Source organism: Equus quagga, unplaced genomic scaffold (assembly GCF_021613505.1).
Source record: "Equus quagga isolate Etosha38 unplaced genomic scaffold, UCLA_HA_Equagga_1.0 HiC_scaffold_41_RagTag, whole genome shotgun sequence".
NCBI classification, from domain to species: Eukaryota; Metazoa; Chordata; class Mammalia; order Perissodactyla; family Equidae; genus Equus; species Equus quagga.
In genome coordinates, this window is record NW_025793725.1 from 265,064 (window position 1) to 281,498 (window position 16,435).

The 16,435-nt window shown below is 40.0% G+C and overlaps 1 protein-coding gene across 4 annotated transcripts in view; it reads right to left on the minus strand.

Moving 5' to 3' along the window:
* The window catches only part of LOC124232267 (F-box-like/WD repeat-containing protein TBL1X), a 130,721-nt gene that overhangs the window by 54,211 nt on the left and 60,075 nt on the right, over nt 1-16,435 (minus strand). For all 4 annotated transcript variants that reach the window (XM_046649234.1, XM_046649230.1, XM_046649231.1 and 1 more), the window contains exons 2-3: nt 10,891-10,979; nt 2,399-2,506 (exon numbers count right to left, since the gene is read on the minus strand). Coding sequence is in view for 3 of the 4 variants with exons in the window: in XM_046649230.1 (XP_046505186.1) it covers nt 2,399-2,456 (58 nt within the window). In the remaining variant the exon portion in view is untranslated. The remainder of the gene's footprint in view (nt 1-2,398; nt 2,507-10,890; nt 10,980-16,435) is intronic.

Here is a 16,435-nt window from a genome sequence, read left to right on the forward strand (position 1 = left end):
TGTTGGGAAAGTTTCCGTCACCAGGCAACTGAGAAGGAGAGCTGGGAGACAGAAATGCACAGATTTTCATTAGTGTCGATTTTATGTAACATCTCCTCAATTCCTGTCCTACTTTGTCAGTCCTTACAGTTAAGTCCCAAATGTTGAGTTGGTATTTAAGAAAGAGATTATTATTTCCAAGTGAGTGATTCCCCTAAGTTCTGAGGGTAAGGTATTGGAGCAGTGGTGGTGATCTCCCTGATTTATAGGTATGAAGTAGTATGTACCTTGTTTTATACATCATTTTTTTATATCAGCTTCTATTTTAATTAGCTGTAGTTGACCAAAATGACCTAATACCTATATAGAAAGAATGTGCACCTTCCATGAATAATGCAACCTGAGATCCCCAGGGACAGAGATCCAAGCTTGACTGGCAAGAAGTGTTTATTATCTGTTACACGCCTGCTATATTTCATCACTTTTGCCCAGGATAACCATTTTCACAGGGAAGGTGAGGCTCCGATGGGGTAAATAACTTGTCAAGGATCAGAGCCATTCGGTCTGGCTGCCATGCCTACCCACCTCCCCCTTCCAGGCTGGCTCAGAAAGCGCCTGGACCCAGGGGCTCACTCGCCTCAATCCTACCAGATGTGTTTCTGTGAGGACTGGGCCTGGGAATTGGTTTCCTTCTTGAAAAATGAAGTTGTAGAATATATACATGATACCAACTGAAAAATGCTTAAATACACACAAAACCAATTGTTATGGGTTAAATCACGTCCCCTCAAAGTTCACCTAGCCCCCAGTACACCTCAGAATGTACTTTTATTTGGAAATAGGGTCACTGCAGATGTAATCAGTTAAGATGAGATTATACTGGAGTGTGGTAAACCCCTAATTCAGTATGACTGTCTTTACAAAAAGGAGAAACTGGATAAATCTGGACACAGAGATACACGCACACAGAGAGAATGCCATGTGCAAATGAAGGCAGATGCCAGGCAGATGTATCCACAAGCCAAGAAATGCCAGAGACAGCCAGCAAACCATCAGAAGCTGGGAGAAAGGCACGGGACAGACGCCCTCACAGACCTCAGAGGAACCAACCATGCCGACATCTTGATTTCAGATTTCTATCCTCTCGATCTATGAGACAACATAATTCTGTTTAAACCACCCCAGTCTATAGTACTCTGTTACAGAAGCCCTGGGAAGCGAATACAGCAGTACTTTGCATTGCTTAGGAAAATGTTCTTGTGTAGTAAATGAAAGGGAATAACAAACACCAAATCCAAGAGGGTAGTTACCACCAAGGAGAGAGAGGGGACACCAGCATGGAGGCAAACACAGGGGTCCCCGTGGCACTGGAACTGGTTTACATCTTACATTGGGTGGGTTGGTAGGTAGAAGGATGTTTTTTCATTAACATAATTTTGTATGCGCCAAATTAAGTATTTTAAAGTTTTTAAAAAGTATTCACTGTAGGAATTAACAAAAAAATTAATAAGTTAATTAAAAAAGAATTAAGATTGAAGAATTTTAAAAAGGAGCTCCAAGCAATTCTCTAAACTGTGTTTAGGCCCCGCTGTTCGGGGCAGCCCCAATATTATATAATGGAGTATATCGCATAATGGAGAAATCAAGGCTCAGTGTCATTAAACAACTCAATAGCAGAAATCCTGCTAAGGAAGCCCTCAGGCTCCAAGGAGCCTGCAATCCACTTGGCTGCTCTCTGAGGACAGGAGCTGCTAAACACAAGGTCCATTTTGTCAATAGGGAACACGCATTTGGCCTTTTCATTACTTACCATAAAGTAATGTTTTGGTCATAATCAAAAGTATTGGAAGAAACTAGAACTATTCCTAAGTTTTAGAAAATTGGATATGGCCCATTTTTTTAGGGGGTTTTTGGAGCTCAATGAATCAGTGGTCCTAAATCTATAATGTTCATATATACATTCACTATGTGTGTATATATATAGTGAATGGTGTATGTATATATACACACATACATCATATGTATATACGCCATATATATATATGTGTGTGATTATATATATATAGATAGATAGATAGATATACACATACACACACCAGCCCATAATGCCCTCATTATGGCAAAGGCCAAGAGCACCAAACTGCTCCCTGTTTTCCATGTCTATCACAACTGCTCTTGATGTTAATTCCAATCTGATTTCACGTGAACAGAAATGTCAAGGGAAGAAAGAACACACTCCCTCATCCCACCCCAAGGATGGGTCAGCCTCAGAATCTTCTCTTCTCCCCTTGAACACTCTTAATAAGAATGCTGTTGGCTCTCCTTTTGGTATACCCTGGTTTTTTCATCAATGATTGATGGCTCTCCATGTAGCACACTGAAGATGAGCTTCCTACTGACAGAAAACCAACCCTCTTACCTGACTCCTGGAGATATCTATACACCAGAAAGTTCACCTCGTCACTGGTTATGCTCATCTTAGCCTCACCTGGCAGCGATGAGGTCTTTACGAAGTGGGAGCCACCTTCTGTTAGAAAGCAAGAGAAAAAGCAGAAATAGAGTTTTGAATCACTGCCTGTATATTTTTTTTTACTACATTCTTCTTGAGGCAATTGAAAAAAAGTAATACCCATGATGGTAATTAACATCTGATTCATATTTTAGTTTGTGATCATGTGATTACACAAAATTTGTAAAAAGAAGCATTGGTGTATTTTATAAGGCAGGGATAGAGGAAGGTATAAACCACACTAACGAAGACAAATTCAGCGGCAACAAAATGAAAACAAACAGCGGACATTTTTTTTTTAGTAAGATTAGCCCTGAACTAACATCTGCAACCAATCCTCCTCATTTTTGCTGAGGAAGACTGGCCCTGAGCTGACATCGGTGCCCACCTTCCTCTACTTTATATGTGGGACGCCTACCACAGCATGGCTTGCCAAGTGGTGCCATGTGCAAATCCGGGATCCAAACAGGCAAACCCTGGGCCGCCAAAGCAGAACGTGAGAACTTAACTGCTGGGCCACCAGGCCGGCCCCAAACATCTGACTTTTTATTCAATAAAAATCACATGTTCCTCAGAGCTCGCCCTGTGATGGAGTGGTTAATGTTCCACATATTCTGCTTTGGTGGCCCATGTTGGCAGTTCTGATGCAGGGTGCAAACCTACTCCACTCATTAGCCATGCAGTGGATACAAAGTGGAGGAAGACTGGCACAGACTTTAGCTCAGGGCTATTGTTCCTCCAGGAAAAAAAAAAAAAAAAAGGAAGATTGTCAATGGATGTTAGCTCAGGGCCAATCTTCCTCACTTAAAAAGAAACAAATCAGGTGCACATTATGATCACAAATCACTTGATAAGGAGCATAATCAGAATCCAAAGGTGCTCTTTGACAGAGATGGCTGGCTTAGACACCAAGCATTTTTTCCAGACAGATAGGGAACATTAGTGAGTAGATGAGTCATCATGTCAGCACCCCTAGGAAGGGTGACCATATGGTCCAGGTTGCACCTGTTGTTCTGGAGAAAGGATTAATCAGAATACCTTCCACTCATGGAAGTTTACATGATAAACTCCATGGTCATTCTACCTCCAGGACACACTTAGCCCTGAGAAGGAAGACAAACAACAGGAAGGAGTTAAGAAACTGTGTATGTCACCTTGACATAATGTCTATAAAGAGGCCAGGTCTCGGGAAATTGGGAAGCCACAGCGAGAACCTACATCATTTATATTTTGCTACAGACCTCATGCATTAGTCTGGCTGAGACCTAAGGTCCCAGGAAGGCAGGAAGAAACTTGGGGGGTTACAGGGGGAATAGTGAGAATTTTCAGAGCCTCTCTGTCTAAGGCAGCCAAGAAGATAGAGTCTGATTTTTTCCATAACAATCCTGGTTAGATCTATGAACAAGCCAGCCCACAGAGAACAGAAGTCAATCAAGTACAGAACTCTTACACATGGATGAACCACGATTCACAGAACAATAAGAGTGGTCACTCCAAATGGCAGTAACCAAGAAGTCCACAACTTTGTTCAATGATGTCACCAACACCAACATTTTAGGTTATTTTGGAATTGTCTTTGGAGTCCATGTTATATGCTTTCAGGCATCTTTGCTGGCAGCAAAATTTATCATTAAATGAGAACTAAGTTTTTGTTTCTTTAGGGAAAAGAGAAAAGGACAAAGTGTGCATTCAGGTTGGGAGGATTTGAACTGAAAACTGTTGTAAAGGTCACCCAATAGAATAAAAGTCTTCACAAAATTTTATTTTGTAGTCACCAGAAATTTGCCATACAAAAATACTTAATGACTTTACTTAATTTGGTGATATTTCTCTACTTATTTATTTTTAAATTTTTTTTGAGGAAGATTAGCCCTGAGCTAACGTCCGCCATCAATCCTCCCCTTTTGTTGAGGAAGATTAACACTGAGGTATCATCCATGCCCATCCTCCTCTACTTTCTATGAGGGATGCCTGCCACAGCACGGCTTGGCAAGCAGTACCATGTCCGCACCCAGGATCAGAACCAGAGAACCCTGGGCTGCTGAAGAGGAACATGGAAACTTAACTGCTATGCCACTGGGCTGGCCCAGTATTTCTGTACTTTTGTATATACAGAAAAGCAAATCTGGCAGTCAAAATATAAATGTGTCCTGAGATTTCTACTTGAACCCTGGGAAGTTCACTCATAAGACAGCATTAAGAAAATATTAGAGACTAAATAAAAAGCCAAGAAAACAGAGCTTAACCAAATGGAAAAATAAAGCATTATTTAAGGAGGAGAAAGTAAACGAACAAAAATAGAAATTGCAGAACACTGTTGCTCTGAACAGACTCTTGGTGATTCTGAGTGCTGCAGTTGCGATGATGACTCAGTTCCAAGAATGAATTTACAGTTTTAGGTCCTCCCCACGGTGAATGGTGGGACCACTGGGGGTGGTTAGGTCATGAGGGTGGAGCCCGCATGATGGGATTAATGCCACTATAAAAGACACCCCAGAGAGCTTTCTCTCTTTCTGTGTGTGAGGACACAGTGAGAAGGCGGTGGTCTATGAACCAGGAAGCTGGCTCTCATCAGACACCAAGGCTGCTGGGGCCTTGATCTTGGACTTCCAGCCTCCAGAACTGTGAGAAATAAATGTGGCAAATCTGCTTGAAATGACCTCATCATCAAAAGGCACTTTTCTTTCTGTGCTTCTTCACGGTTATGAACAAATCCCCTGCCAATTCTAAAGCAGTAGCTCTGACCTCCGTTTGCTTTCTCTCTGCAAACAGGAACTGAGCTCATTTTTATTCCACCACCAGTGGTCAGTTTAAGATGAAATTTTTGATGTACGTATTAACATTCGCATCGAAATCCTTTCCTAAACTCTGCTTGAGGACCACTTTATTTTGGAGATGAAGCAGGCTGATTTATCATCTCCAAATTAACATCTCCTCCTCCTGCATAACTGTAAGTGAGCCAGGATGTAGCTCCTGAAACATTTTGATGTCCAATGACAATATGATTAAATAATCACAGCATTTATAGTTTGATCCCAATTATAGGAAAATAATATACACAGAAAAGATTGGAGAAAATACATGAAAATATTAACAGTGGTTTCACCTAGGTTGCTTTTTTTCATGGAACTATCTTCATTTACCAATGAGTACGTGTATATTATTTTACAGTAAGAAAAAATTCTCCCAAAAGGTAAGATTTTTCACTAATTTTACAGTTATATTTATTTACTTGGAATCAAATGGTCCAAATTTATAAATATTATATATATTATTATCCAAAACTATTACTGTATTATTTTATTAACAGAGTTCACATGCCTAGCAGTAGCACCACCATTTAAATACAAGAATAAACCAGTGCAATCAGATACAGTCCTTAAAAAAATTTTCATGACTGGGGAAAACGTCCATGATATAGCACTATGTGAAAAAAGTAGGTTTCAAGATGGAATGCGTATGATACTAAATTTTATTTTCTATACACACACACACACACACACACACAAATGGAAGATACCCTCCGAAATACTCTCACACCTAATCTTCAGAGGTGGGATTATGCTAGGCTTATATCTGAGGATGTGTGTGCACCTTCTTGTATTTTCCAAATTTTCTATGAGCATTAACTGTTCTCACATTCATTAAAATGTAATTAAAATCTTGCAATGTCTTTAGAAGTAATCAGTGTGAGAGTGACTCAGCACTCCTAAGTAGGAAATGAGGCTACAGGTTCAAGAGAGCAGAGGGGAGGCGTCTCGTATTAGAAAAATAATGCTGCCCTTCAAGGAATAAAAAAAACCACCCCAGGGTGAGGTATTCAGAAAAGGCCCTGTCTCTGCCTGGCTGCCCTTCAGAGTTAATTAATGGCTGGTTGGGGCCGTCATCCAAAAATCCATGTGCCTATCAATGGCAGATGCCGATATGACAGAAAAGGCATCCTGGAGTTACCTCCCAGACCATCTGCATGCCTCCTGAGTGGGCACAGGGTTCTCTCTCAAATCCTCTGAGCTTGCCACTCTAACTACTCTACACATTTTCTCTGCCTGCAGGGGAGGCAGACCCAGAAGGAAGTCTTCCTAAAAATGTTCAACCTAGTAACAGCAAACCACCGCTATGAAAGTCTGTTTCACACAAGGCAGACAATGCACCTAAGACAAACAGCATAATTTTCCTTTTATATTCTTCCCCTCTCTAAATAGTTAAATGCAAGTTTATGTACCCAAGATTTCAAAGCAGACTGCCTTAGGAGACACTGACAGCTAGTGCTTCTACATAAGAGTAGCCTGTCCTGTTTTCCTAACGACTCTGGTCTTTAAACTAACACTTCCGGTTAGCTTGTAAATTAATTTACAGATTTTAGTTATCTTTAAGACTGAGAAATTGAAAACAGACTCTCCACAATGTGCTCTTGGCTCTCAAACAAATTTCAGGAATACATATAGGTTGGTTATGAAAACTCTAAGACATTGTGATTCTCTCTCACATATGCAGGATTTATTTTGGCCTTGATGATTCCTTTTCCTGCGGTAGGTGGAGTCATAAGTGAGGTCATTTACTTATATAACGTGGCTTCTGGAGTTTTCAAAATTAAACCCTGTAGCTTTCTCTGTAGATATAAAGGCAGGAGATGCCCCACCCACTGAGGTGGCCTGGATCTCATAATAGTAGTTTTTGTGTGTGGGAAGATTCACTCTTAGCCAACATCTATTGACAATCTTCTTTTTGTTTGTTTGTTTGATGAAGACCAGTCCTGAGCTAACATCTGTACCAGTCTTCTATTTTGTATGTGGGTCATTGCCACAACATGGCTGAGGAGCAGTGTAGACCCACACCTGAGATCCAAACCCACACACCTGGGCTGCTGAAGCAGAGCATGAGAACATAACCACTATGCCATGGGTCCAGCCCCAACATTACAGTAGGTTTTGATGCTTTAGTTTAAATGAGTAATAAAACAATTTTTAAAAAAGGATAACACTTGAGGCTGGCCCAATGGCACAGTGGTTAAGTTTACACTCTCTGTTTTGGTGGCCTGGTCTTCATGGGTTCAGATCCCATGCACAGACCTACACACCGCTCATCAAGCCATGCTGTGGCAGTCTCCTATATGCAAAATGGAGGAAGATTGGTACAGATGTTAGCTTGGGGACCATAATCCTGAATCAAAAAGAGGAAGGTTGGCAACAGATCTTAGGTCAGGACCAAACTTCCTCAGAAAATAAAAAGAGGAAAACACTAAAGCATTATGCACCCAAGTATTAGATGAGAGTCCAATGATGTCATGTTTATATCAGCAAACATAGGAACTGAGTTTGAAATCAAATCCTCAGCAGCTTAAATTTCCATAACCATGACTGAGAAAACTTAAAATACAAAATATAATGCTAATAGTACTAGTGAGTAGGGTTTATCAATCTCAGTACTATTGACATTTGTGACCAAATAAACCTTTGGTGTGGGGCTTATAAACTGTAGGGTGTGGAGCAGCATCCTTGGCCTCTACCCACTCTATGCCAGTAGTACCCCTCCCCCTGAAAAATATCTTCAGACATGACCAAACATCCCCTGGGGGTGGGAGGCCTGCCTCTGGCTGAGAACCCAGGTCAGGGCTGTTAGACAGGTCCAGAGCCTCTCCTCATGACGGGCAGGAAGGCCCTCCACTTCCTCAAAGTCCTGGCTCCCCAAACATCTGCGGCGCCTTCACCAAGTAAGTGCAGCTTTCAGTCTGTTTTAAGCACATCACAAGCCTGCAGAGCTGCACCTCCAGATGTCCTTCAGCTCAAAGGGTGGCAGTGAGAAGAGGCAGAAATAAAAGGACGTGTGTTCCTCTAGGGCAAGGTCCGCAAACTGTGGCCCACAGGCCAACTCCTTCCTGCTGCTTCCTTTTTCAAGCCCTGTGAGCTTGAATAGCTTTTACATTTTCAAACAGTTGAAAAGAAAATCAAAAGAATCCTATTTCATGACTCATGAAATTGATATGACTCTTAAATTTGTGTCCAGAAATAAAGTTTTAGTGGCACTCAGCCATATTTGTCTGTTGATATAGGATCAGCCTCTGCTTTCACACACCAATGGCACAGCTGAATGGCTGCAGCCGAGACCGGCTGGCCCACAAAGCCTAACCTACTTACTCTCTGGCCCTGGAGAGAAAGCCTTTGCCACCCCTTCTCTCAGAGCTCCCAGCTCTCTCAAAGATTTCCCAGTTTCTTCAGTAGAGAACAACTGCCTTGTCACTTCCTGGCTTGAAATCTTTCTGTCTGATAAGCTAAAGGTGATGCCCCCCAAATGTGGATGTTCCTCATGAACGTACCAACCTCTTTAAAACTGAGAGCCAAGAAAACACCGCTGCCACGGTCTGCTGGGAGTGGCTTTCAAAGGTGGGCCCATGTCAAAACTAGGTAAGTCTACTGGAAAGAGTTATTAGCCCTCACTTTCTGATGCACAGCCCCCAATACAGAGAGAAAGGGCAAGTGATTTACAGGTGACTCCCAATCTTATTGCTGTGCACGCAGTAAGTACTGTGAGAGGTAAGCAACAGAGTGCAATTTCCCAGCATAATCTCCAATGGCCATTTGCATGTATGAACTGCACAATGAGTTATTAAAGGCCACACAAAAACCCAAAGTCATCCATACAGTCACATGCCAAGGCCTCACACACAGGAGGAATTCAATGTGTGCTCAATTCAACTCAGTTGGAGCTTATCTCTCCTAAGTACCGAATTACTATCCAATCAAAACATTGATGAGCACCAGACCTCCTCTTCTATCTTCCCTCTAACCTTTAGAATGTGATTCAACTACATTTTGAAAAACACTGACTGATGCTGCAGTCACTTTGGAAAAGTTTGACGCTTCCTCAAAATGTTAAACACAGAGTCATCATGTGACCCAGCAATTCCATTCCCAGGTGTGTACCCAAGAGAAATGAAAACATATGCCCACAGGCAAACATGTACCTGAAGGTTCATAGCAGCTTATTCAGAAACACTAAAAGGTAAATACAACTCAAATGTCCATCAACTGATGGATGGATAAACAAAATGAGGTCTTTCCTACAAAGGAAGATTATTTGGACATAAAAAAGAATGAAATAAGGAGTTATGCTATGACATGGATGAACAGTGAAAACATTATACTACATTAAAGTCAGTCACAAATCCAAGTTAATTAACATTTTTTAAATTTTTGTTTTTAATAAGTAATTACAGTTTTCAAAGGTTTAAATAAAATATCAAACAATTTTTATGTATTTGGTTTTAAATAAAAATACCTCAAAATAAGGTAGGTACTTTAGTTAAATTTAGGTCTATTATTTTAGTGTTGATGGTTTTTAAAAAATGTAAATAAAAAATCCTACCCAAATTTCTATCTTTATAAGGTTTTTAACATTACATAAGTTCTGTGGGTTTTTTTTTTTAAAAAAAAAACAAAGAATCAGAAAATACAAAAAATAAACAATAAAATCAAACTCCAAAATCTCATCCACCAAAAGATAACAACTTTTATAGAACTTTTTTTGAGGGGGGAGAATCATCTAAATTTGGGATGTGGGCTTCAACTCCGAAAACCTGTGCACCTATGATTGTTTGGTTGATCTTCCGGAAAGCTTATCTTCTCACTAGATCTAGAAAAAGTAATGTCTGGGTTTTTCTAATAAGTTTCAAGGTTAACTAGCAAATCAATTCGCAGATAGATACAAATTGTATTAAGAAACTAACAAAGGATAGAATTAAGATACAGGAGCCAAATAAAATCTATACTCAAGTGCCCAATTACAATTAATTTTTAAGCTTAATTTTAATTCACAATGTTGACATGAGAGATTGATTTTAGAAGGTCTCTTGGTAAGACCTAGAAAAGTTAACAATGGCTCATTCAGTATCCAAGCTTCTTAGAAGGTAGTAAAAGGCCAATTCATCATGTAGAATTGACTACATAGCCAATAATAATTTAATGATGCTCTATCTACCCAATTATAGCATGGAGAAGGACCTGCAACTTCCTCCTGAAAAAGTCATTTTAAAATAGATGTTCAGGACTGGCCTGGTGGCGCAGGGATTAAGTTCAGATGTTCTGCTTCAGCAGCCTGGGTGCAGTTCACTGGTTCAGAGCCTGGGTGCAGACTGCACTGCTTGTCAAGCCATGCTGTGGCAAGTGTCCCACACATAAAGTAAAAGGAGATGGGCATGCATGTTAGCTCAGGGCCAGTCTTCCTCAGCAAAAGGAGGAGGATTGGCAGCACGTGTTAGCTCAGGGCTAATCTTCCTCAACAACAAAAAAAAGAAAGAAAGAAAAAGAAAAGAAAATCGATGTTCAGCTTTGGCAAAAATGCTCTTCTGCGTCTCAAATGGACTTTAGGTAAAAGGACAAAGATCCAGGGACAGGTGGGATGCTTACCTTTATGGTGACTTCATGTGTGGACCGTTGGAAGAGTGGGCTCCCCAGCATCAAATCAGAGAAACCACAAAGCATCTGCCAGGAACCGCCTAGTGAGAAATGGCGAGATTTGAAAAAACTGTAAAATTTTGGGGGAATTATTCACCTCTGACCTCTCCTATTCCTTTAAATTTTCCCTTTCAAATTGATGTCATTGTTTTTCCTTTTCATCCCAACTCAACTTAATATATTTTGTTTCATGATCTTCACCTTAAACTTTTAACACAGACTTTGCAGTTTCATTTTCAAAGTGAAAAGAGAGAAATTAAAATGACATGTCAGTATTATTGTACATGTTGAAACTCTGAGTAGAGTCTCAATGTAGATACAATTAACTTTAGCTCAGATATTACTACTGCTATCATTTAATGATAATTAATTCCCATTTGAAATATCTTTGTTTTAGGGGACTATATAATATGCAACCAATAAGTTAAATTGTACACACCCTTAAGGGAAGAAAAAATTTATTAGAGAAACTTTAGACATTGATTGAGCTATCACATACGATAACCATGGCATGCATATTTGCGTGTGTATATCCACCCTAATTTACTGTGCTCGTAAAACACAGAAACAACAGTAGAATCTTTTCTCCCCCTTGGCTTCCCTACAATTAAGCAAAAGAAAGGGACTGACCAGTAAGTCCCAACTTTTCCATCATTGTACAGGCATGCTTCGTTTTACTGTGCTTTGCAGATACTGTGAGTTTTAGAAGACCTCCCACCAGCAGAAGATTACGATTCACTGGAGGCTCAAATGACTACTAGCATTTATAGCAATAAAGTACTTCTAAATTAAGATACATATGTCGTTTTCTAGACAAAATGCTATTGCACACTTAGACTACAGTACAGTGTAAACATAACCTCTATATACACTGGTAAACCAAAATTTCATGTCATTTGCTTTATTGCGATATTCGCTTTACTGCAGCGGTCTGGAGCTGAACCTTCAATATCTCCAAGGTCTGTCTGTGTGCTCATAGATTTTCATTTCACAGGGGTTCCATTTGTACTAATTTCTGAAGAAGCCAGGATTCGCTCTCATAAAATGATGCTTCATATCAAAAACTTGTTTGTATTTTTCAGTCACTATAAACACTAAGAAATCAATCAGCATTTACTTAGCAATATTTACCTTCTTATAAAATTTCTTTGGTTGGAACAAATCTAGCCTCCTACTGGATTTAAATTATCTACTGTCATCTATAAATTCAAGAACTAAGAAAATTAAATGCCTGCCATTTTCTCTAAATTTTTTTTTTTTTAAAGATTGGCACCTGAGCTAACAACTGTTGCCAATCTTCTTCTTTTTTTTCCTTCTCCCCTAAGACCCCCAGTACATAGTTGTATATTACTTATGAGTGCCTCTGATTGTGCTATGTGGGGAGCCACCTCAGCATGGCCTGATGACCGCTGTCACATCCACATCCTGGATCTGAACCAGCGAAACCCCAGGCCACTGAAGTGGAGCACTCAAAGTGGAGCACTGAGTGGTTAAACTCAGCCAGAGGGCCGGCCCCTCTAGATTCTTATTCAATAGTCTTACCAAAAAGGTACCGCAACACAACTGACAAACAATAATGTACAAGTGAAATTTCATAAGATTGTAAACTATCATAAACTCAATAAAAATTAAATTTTAAAAGAAAGGCACCAGGTTTGATAAAATTCAAATCCACAAGTAAAACTAGAATGAAGGTATTTCTTATTAGTGAATTTATATGGAATCTCATGAAATATTTTAAGGAAATTCAAGCAAATTATTCCCACTGAGCATGTTTATAGTTAAGTTGTTAAAAGAAAGGAGAGTAAAAGGATTCTATAGGCAAGTTCATAGGGCCTTAAGTTTAACTGCAGTACATTTTTTAAAAACATCATAAGCATACATAAGATGAAATTAATAAGCAGGGCAATTAAAATAAAATCTACTACCAAAGAAAAATAATGAGATTTAAGCAAAATTCCTCTACAACTCTTTGAATAGAAATTAAAGAGCACCAGAGTAAAGCAGGCACGAGGCAATACTCATTTTGCTTATAAAATAAAAATACATTTTATTACTAAAAAACTCTCTAGTGGAGATGAAATAGGACAATACTCCTTGTGTAATTTGAAGCAGAAAGAAAATTACTGTTTTTAGGATTGGATTGTAAATCCCCAGGGGAAAAAAATAGCCTTATGATAAAATTGCTAAATACCATGAAGTATCAAAATATTAGCTGATGTTACCACGTGTCCCATTATTAGTCCCCAGAAAGAACCACTATCAACAAACAGTGTTGGCAAAAAGTTTATGTATTGGAAAATATTTGTGTGAAATGCAAATGATCTTAACAAAAGAAATACATTCTTTATTCTCAAAGGTAATAATAAATATAAAAAGGACTATAATTTTCTGGTTGCTTTCCGGCAGGACACAGTGTAGACATATATGAGCAGTCCTTCTACATAGGAGGTGGAAAGGCCTTTAGTACATTCACAGTGTTGTGCAGCCATACCTTCTGTCAAGTCCCAAAATATATCCATCACTCCAAAAGGAAATCTTGTACTCCTTAAGCAGTCCTTCCTCACCCACCCTCCCCCAACCCTGACAACCGCTAGTCTGCTTTCTATCTCTCTGGATTTACCTATCCTGGACAATTTCATATACGTGGACTCATACAACACCTTTTGTGTCTGGCTTCTTTCACTGAGCATATGTTTTCAAGTTCAGCCATGATGTAGCATGTATCAGTACTTCATTCCTTTTTATGGCTAAATACTCTTCTATTGCATGGATGGACCACATTTTGTTTATCTATCCATCAGCTCATGGGCATTTGGCTTGTGTCCCTCTTCTGGCCCTTGTGAATAGTGCTGCTGTGAACATTTGTGTACAGATATGTGTTTGAGCCCGTTTTCTGTCTGTTGGGGTATATATCTCGGAGGGGAATTGCCTGACATCGTTTTGCCTTCATTGTCCTTTGAGGAAGCCTCCTCGTCTCCAGGACTGAAAGATGCAAACAGAACAGGTGGAGGGAGGCCGAGCTGGAGCGAGCTGGGACCTGGGAACACGGGGACCTGGGGACAGGAGCTGATGGTCTAGCTCCAGCAGGCAGGGCAGTTGGCATAGGGTATGGATGCACAGGAGGGAGCCGGGAAACCTGCCGACACAAGAGCCGCAGATGGCAAATGACCAAAGCTGGTGCCCTGCACAGCAAGCACCATCTGTGTGACAAGCACATGTTGTGGTAAAGTCTGAACAGTTCACCTACTTGCTGCCACCACAGACTAAGCCTTCTCCCATGTCAGTCAAATCCTTATGGAGCCCTGGCCCAAAGATGAACAACACTGTTTTCTCTGGAGCAAACCAAGCAAGCCTGCCACTGAGAAGCTTTTCAAAGAATATCAGGGAACTGGAGGCACTGGATTTATTTGGTTTGCTTTTGCCTTCAGCTCTGGCTGTCTTTCTAAGCCTTTCTAACCCTGGTGGTTTAGCATCAAAGTTTTGAATTTAGAGTTGCTCACGCTTCTGCTTAGATGCATCAGGACCACTTGAGTTGACACTGGATGTCCAGGTACCTTCATATACTGAAATTTGACCTCCATCCATGTATGTAATCCCTATTAAAAACACGGGATTACCACAATGTGTTCATATTTTAAGACAGTATTTCTCAACCAGGGGCAAGTGTGCCTTCCATCCCAGGGGATATTAAGCAATGGCTGGAGACATTTTTGGTTGTCACAACTAGAGCGGGGAGTGCTACAGGCATCGAGTAGGTGAAGACCAGGGAGGGTGCTAAACATCCTACAATGCACAGGACAGGATCCCCACAAGAAAGAGTGATCCACACCAAAATGTCAATTATTCCAAGGTTGAGAAACTTTATTTTAACAGAACATATTTTAGAATCACTAAGTTTATCTCTTCATGACTTCTGCTTGATTTTTATTGTGAAATAACACTTTCACATACATCTTACATTCAGAAAGAATTGTCTGAGGGATATTTTCACTGATTGTCATAATGCTTTCTTCTTGGTTGCACAATTTACAAAACAAAACAGCCCATATGGATCACCAAGTCAAAAGGATAAACATACATTTTTATTGATCATAAATTAAATGCTTAACTATATAAATATTGACTCTCTCTCTTGATAAAATAGAATCAAATTTGTATAATAAAATTCCTCCAGTTGCCTGTGGAGAAGCCAGTATGGAGCAGAACTAGGCCTCCTGCCAACAGCCAGCACCACTTGCCAGCCATGTGAGGGAGCCACCAGGTAAGTGGATGGTGCAGCCCCAGTCAAGCCAAGAGACGACTGCAGCCCTGGCTGACATCTTGACTGCAGCCCCAAGAGACCTCAGCCAGAACTAGGTCATACCAGGATTCCTGACCCTCAGAATCTAACACATTGTGAAAAGCAGGTGGGAAAGATACCTGGGGCAGGAGGCTTTTTCAGGAAGTGCCTCTGCAACATTTTCCACAGAATGGGGACAAGGATGTGTGGTGTTGCTCCCAGGAAAATCTACAACCAAATGAAGTTGGAAGTCTAGCAACTGGAGGTTTAAAATAAGTAGGGGACAGTCTGCCAAAGCACGCTCCTCAGAATGATATTTTCCAGATTATTAGTATGTATTTATTATGTGGCACTGGAAAAATGGATCCACAATCCTACAGGATTGGTAACACTGAGTTAAAAAAACTTATTAAAAAACAATAATAGTTAAGATGTAATTGCACCTATCATCTGCCTGGCTCTGTTCTAAGTGCTTTAAATTCATTGAATTCTTTGAATAAACAAAGAATACTACAATCTCATGATATGTCTTCACTGATGTATCCCACACACCAACAACAGTGCCATGCCAGGTGCTCAAACAGACTAAATCATCACTCTACTGTCATGATTTTCCCATAGCTCTGAGCCATAGGCAGCAGAAACTTTGTGAACCATGTTCTTCATCTTGATCCTCCACGTATCTAGGCATCCACAAAGATGATGATACTCCGTGCTCAATATGGCCAACTCTCCCAAATTTTCCTCAGAAAGACTTTTCAACAACGTGTTGAAATTTTCAAGACAATTGTCTGATGGACTTTGAATACCAGTCACCAGGCATTCCAACAAATGCAGGTATTACTGTTGGAAGACTATGTGTTCTCCAAGAGAAAGATAAAACCAACGGGCATTTTTTTAGACTTTGGAAGCTTGAAATGTAAAGGCTGCAGTATTTGACTAAAATGAATGTAAATATTCCAAGACAGTAACCACTTATAAAAATAAATGTTACTTTTAATATCATAATAGCATCAAGACCTAGGGCAGTTCTAGACGAGCCCTTATCCATTGGGAATTAAAATCAGACCATCACCCTCATTTCTCTTTTTACTTACCCAACAAGGGAAATGGGTACTGCAAGGTAAAAAGTCACAGTGCACTGATTATTTCCTCACATCTTATCATCTCATCTTCTTAAAAAACACAGTGCACTGATTATTTCCTCACATCTTA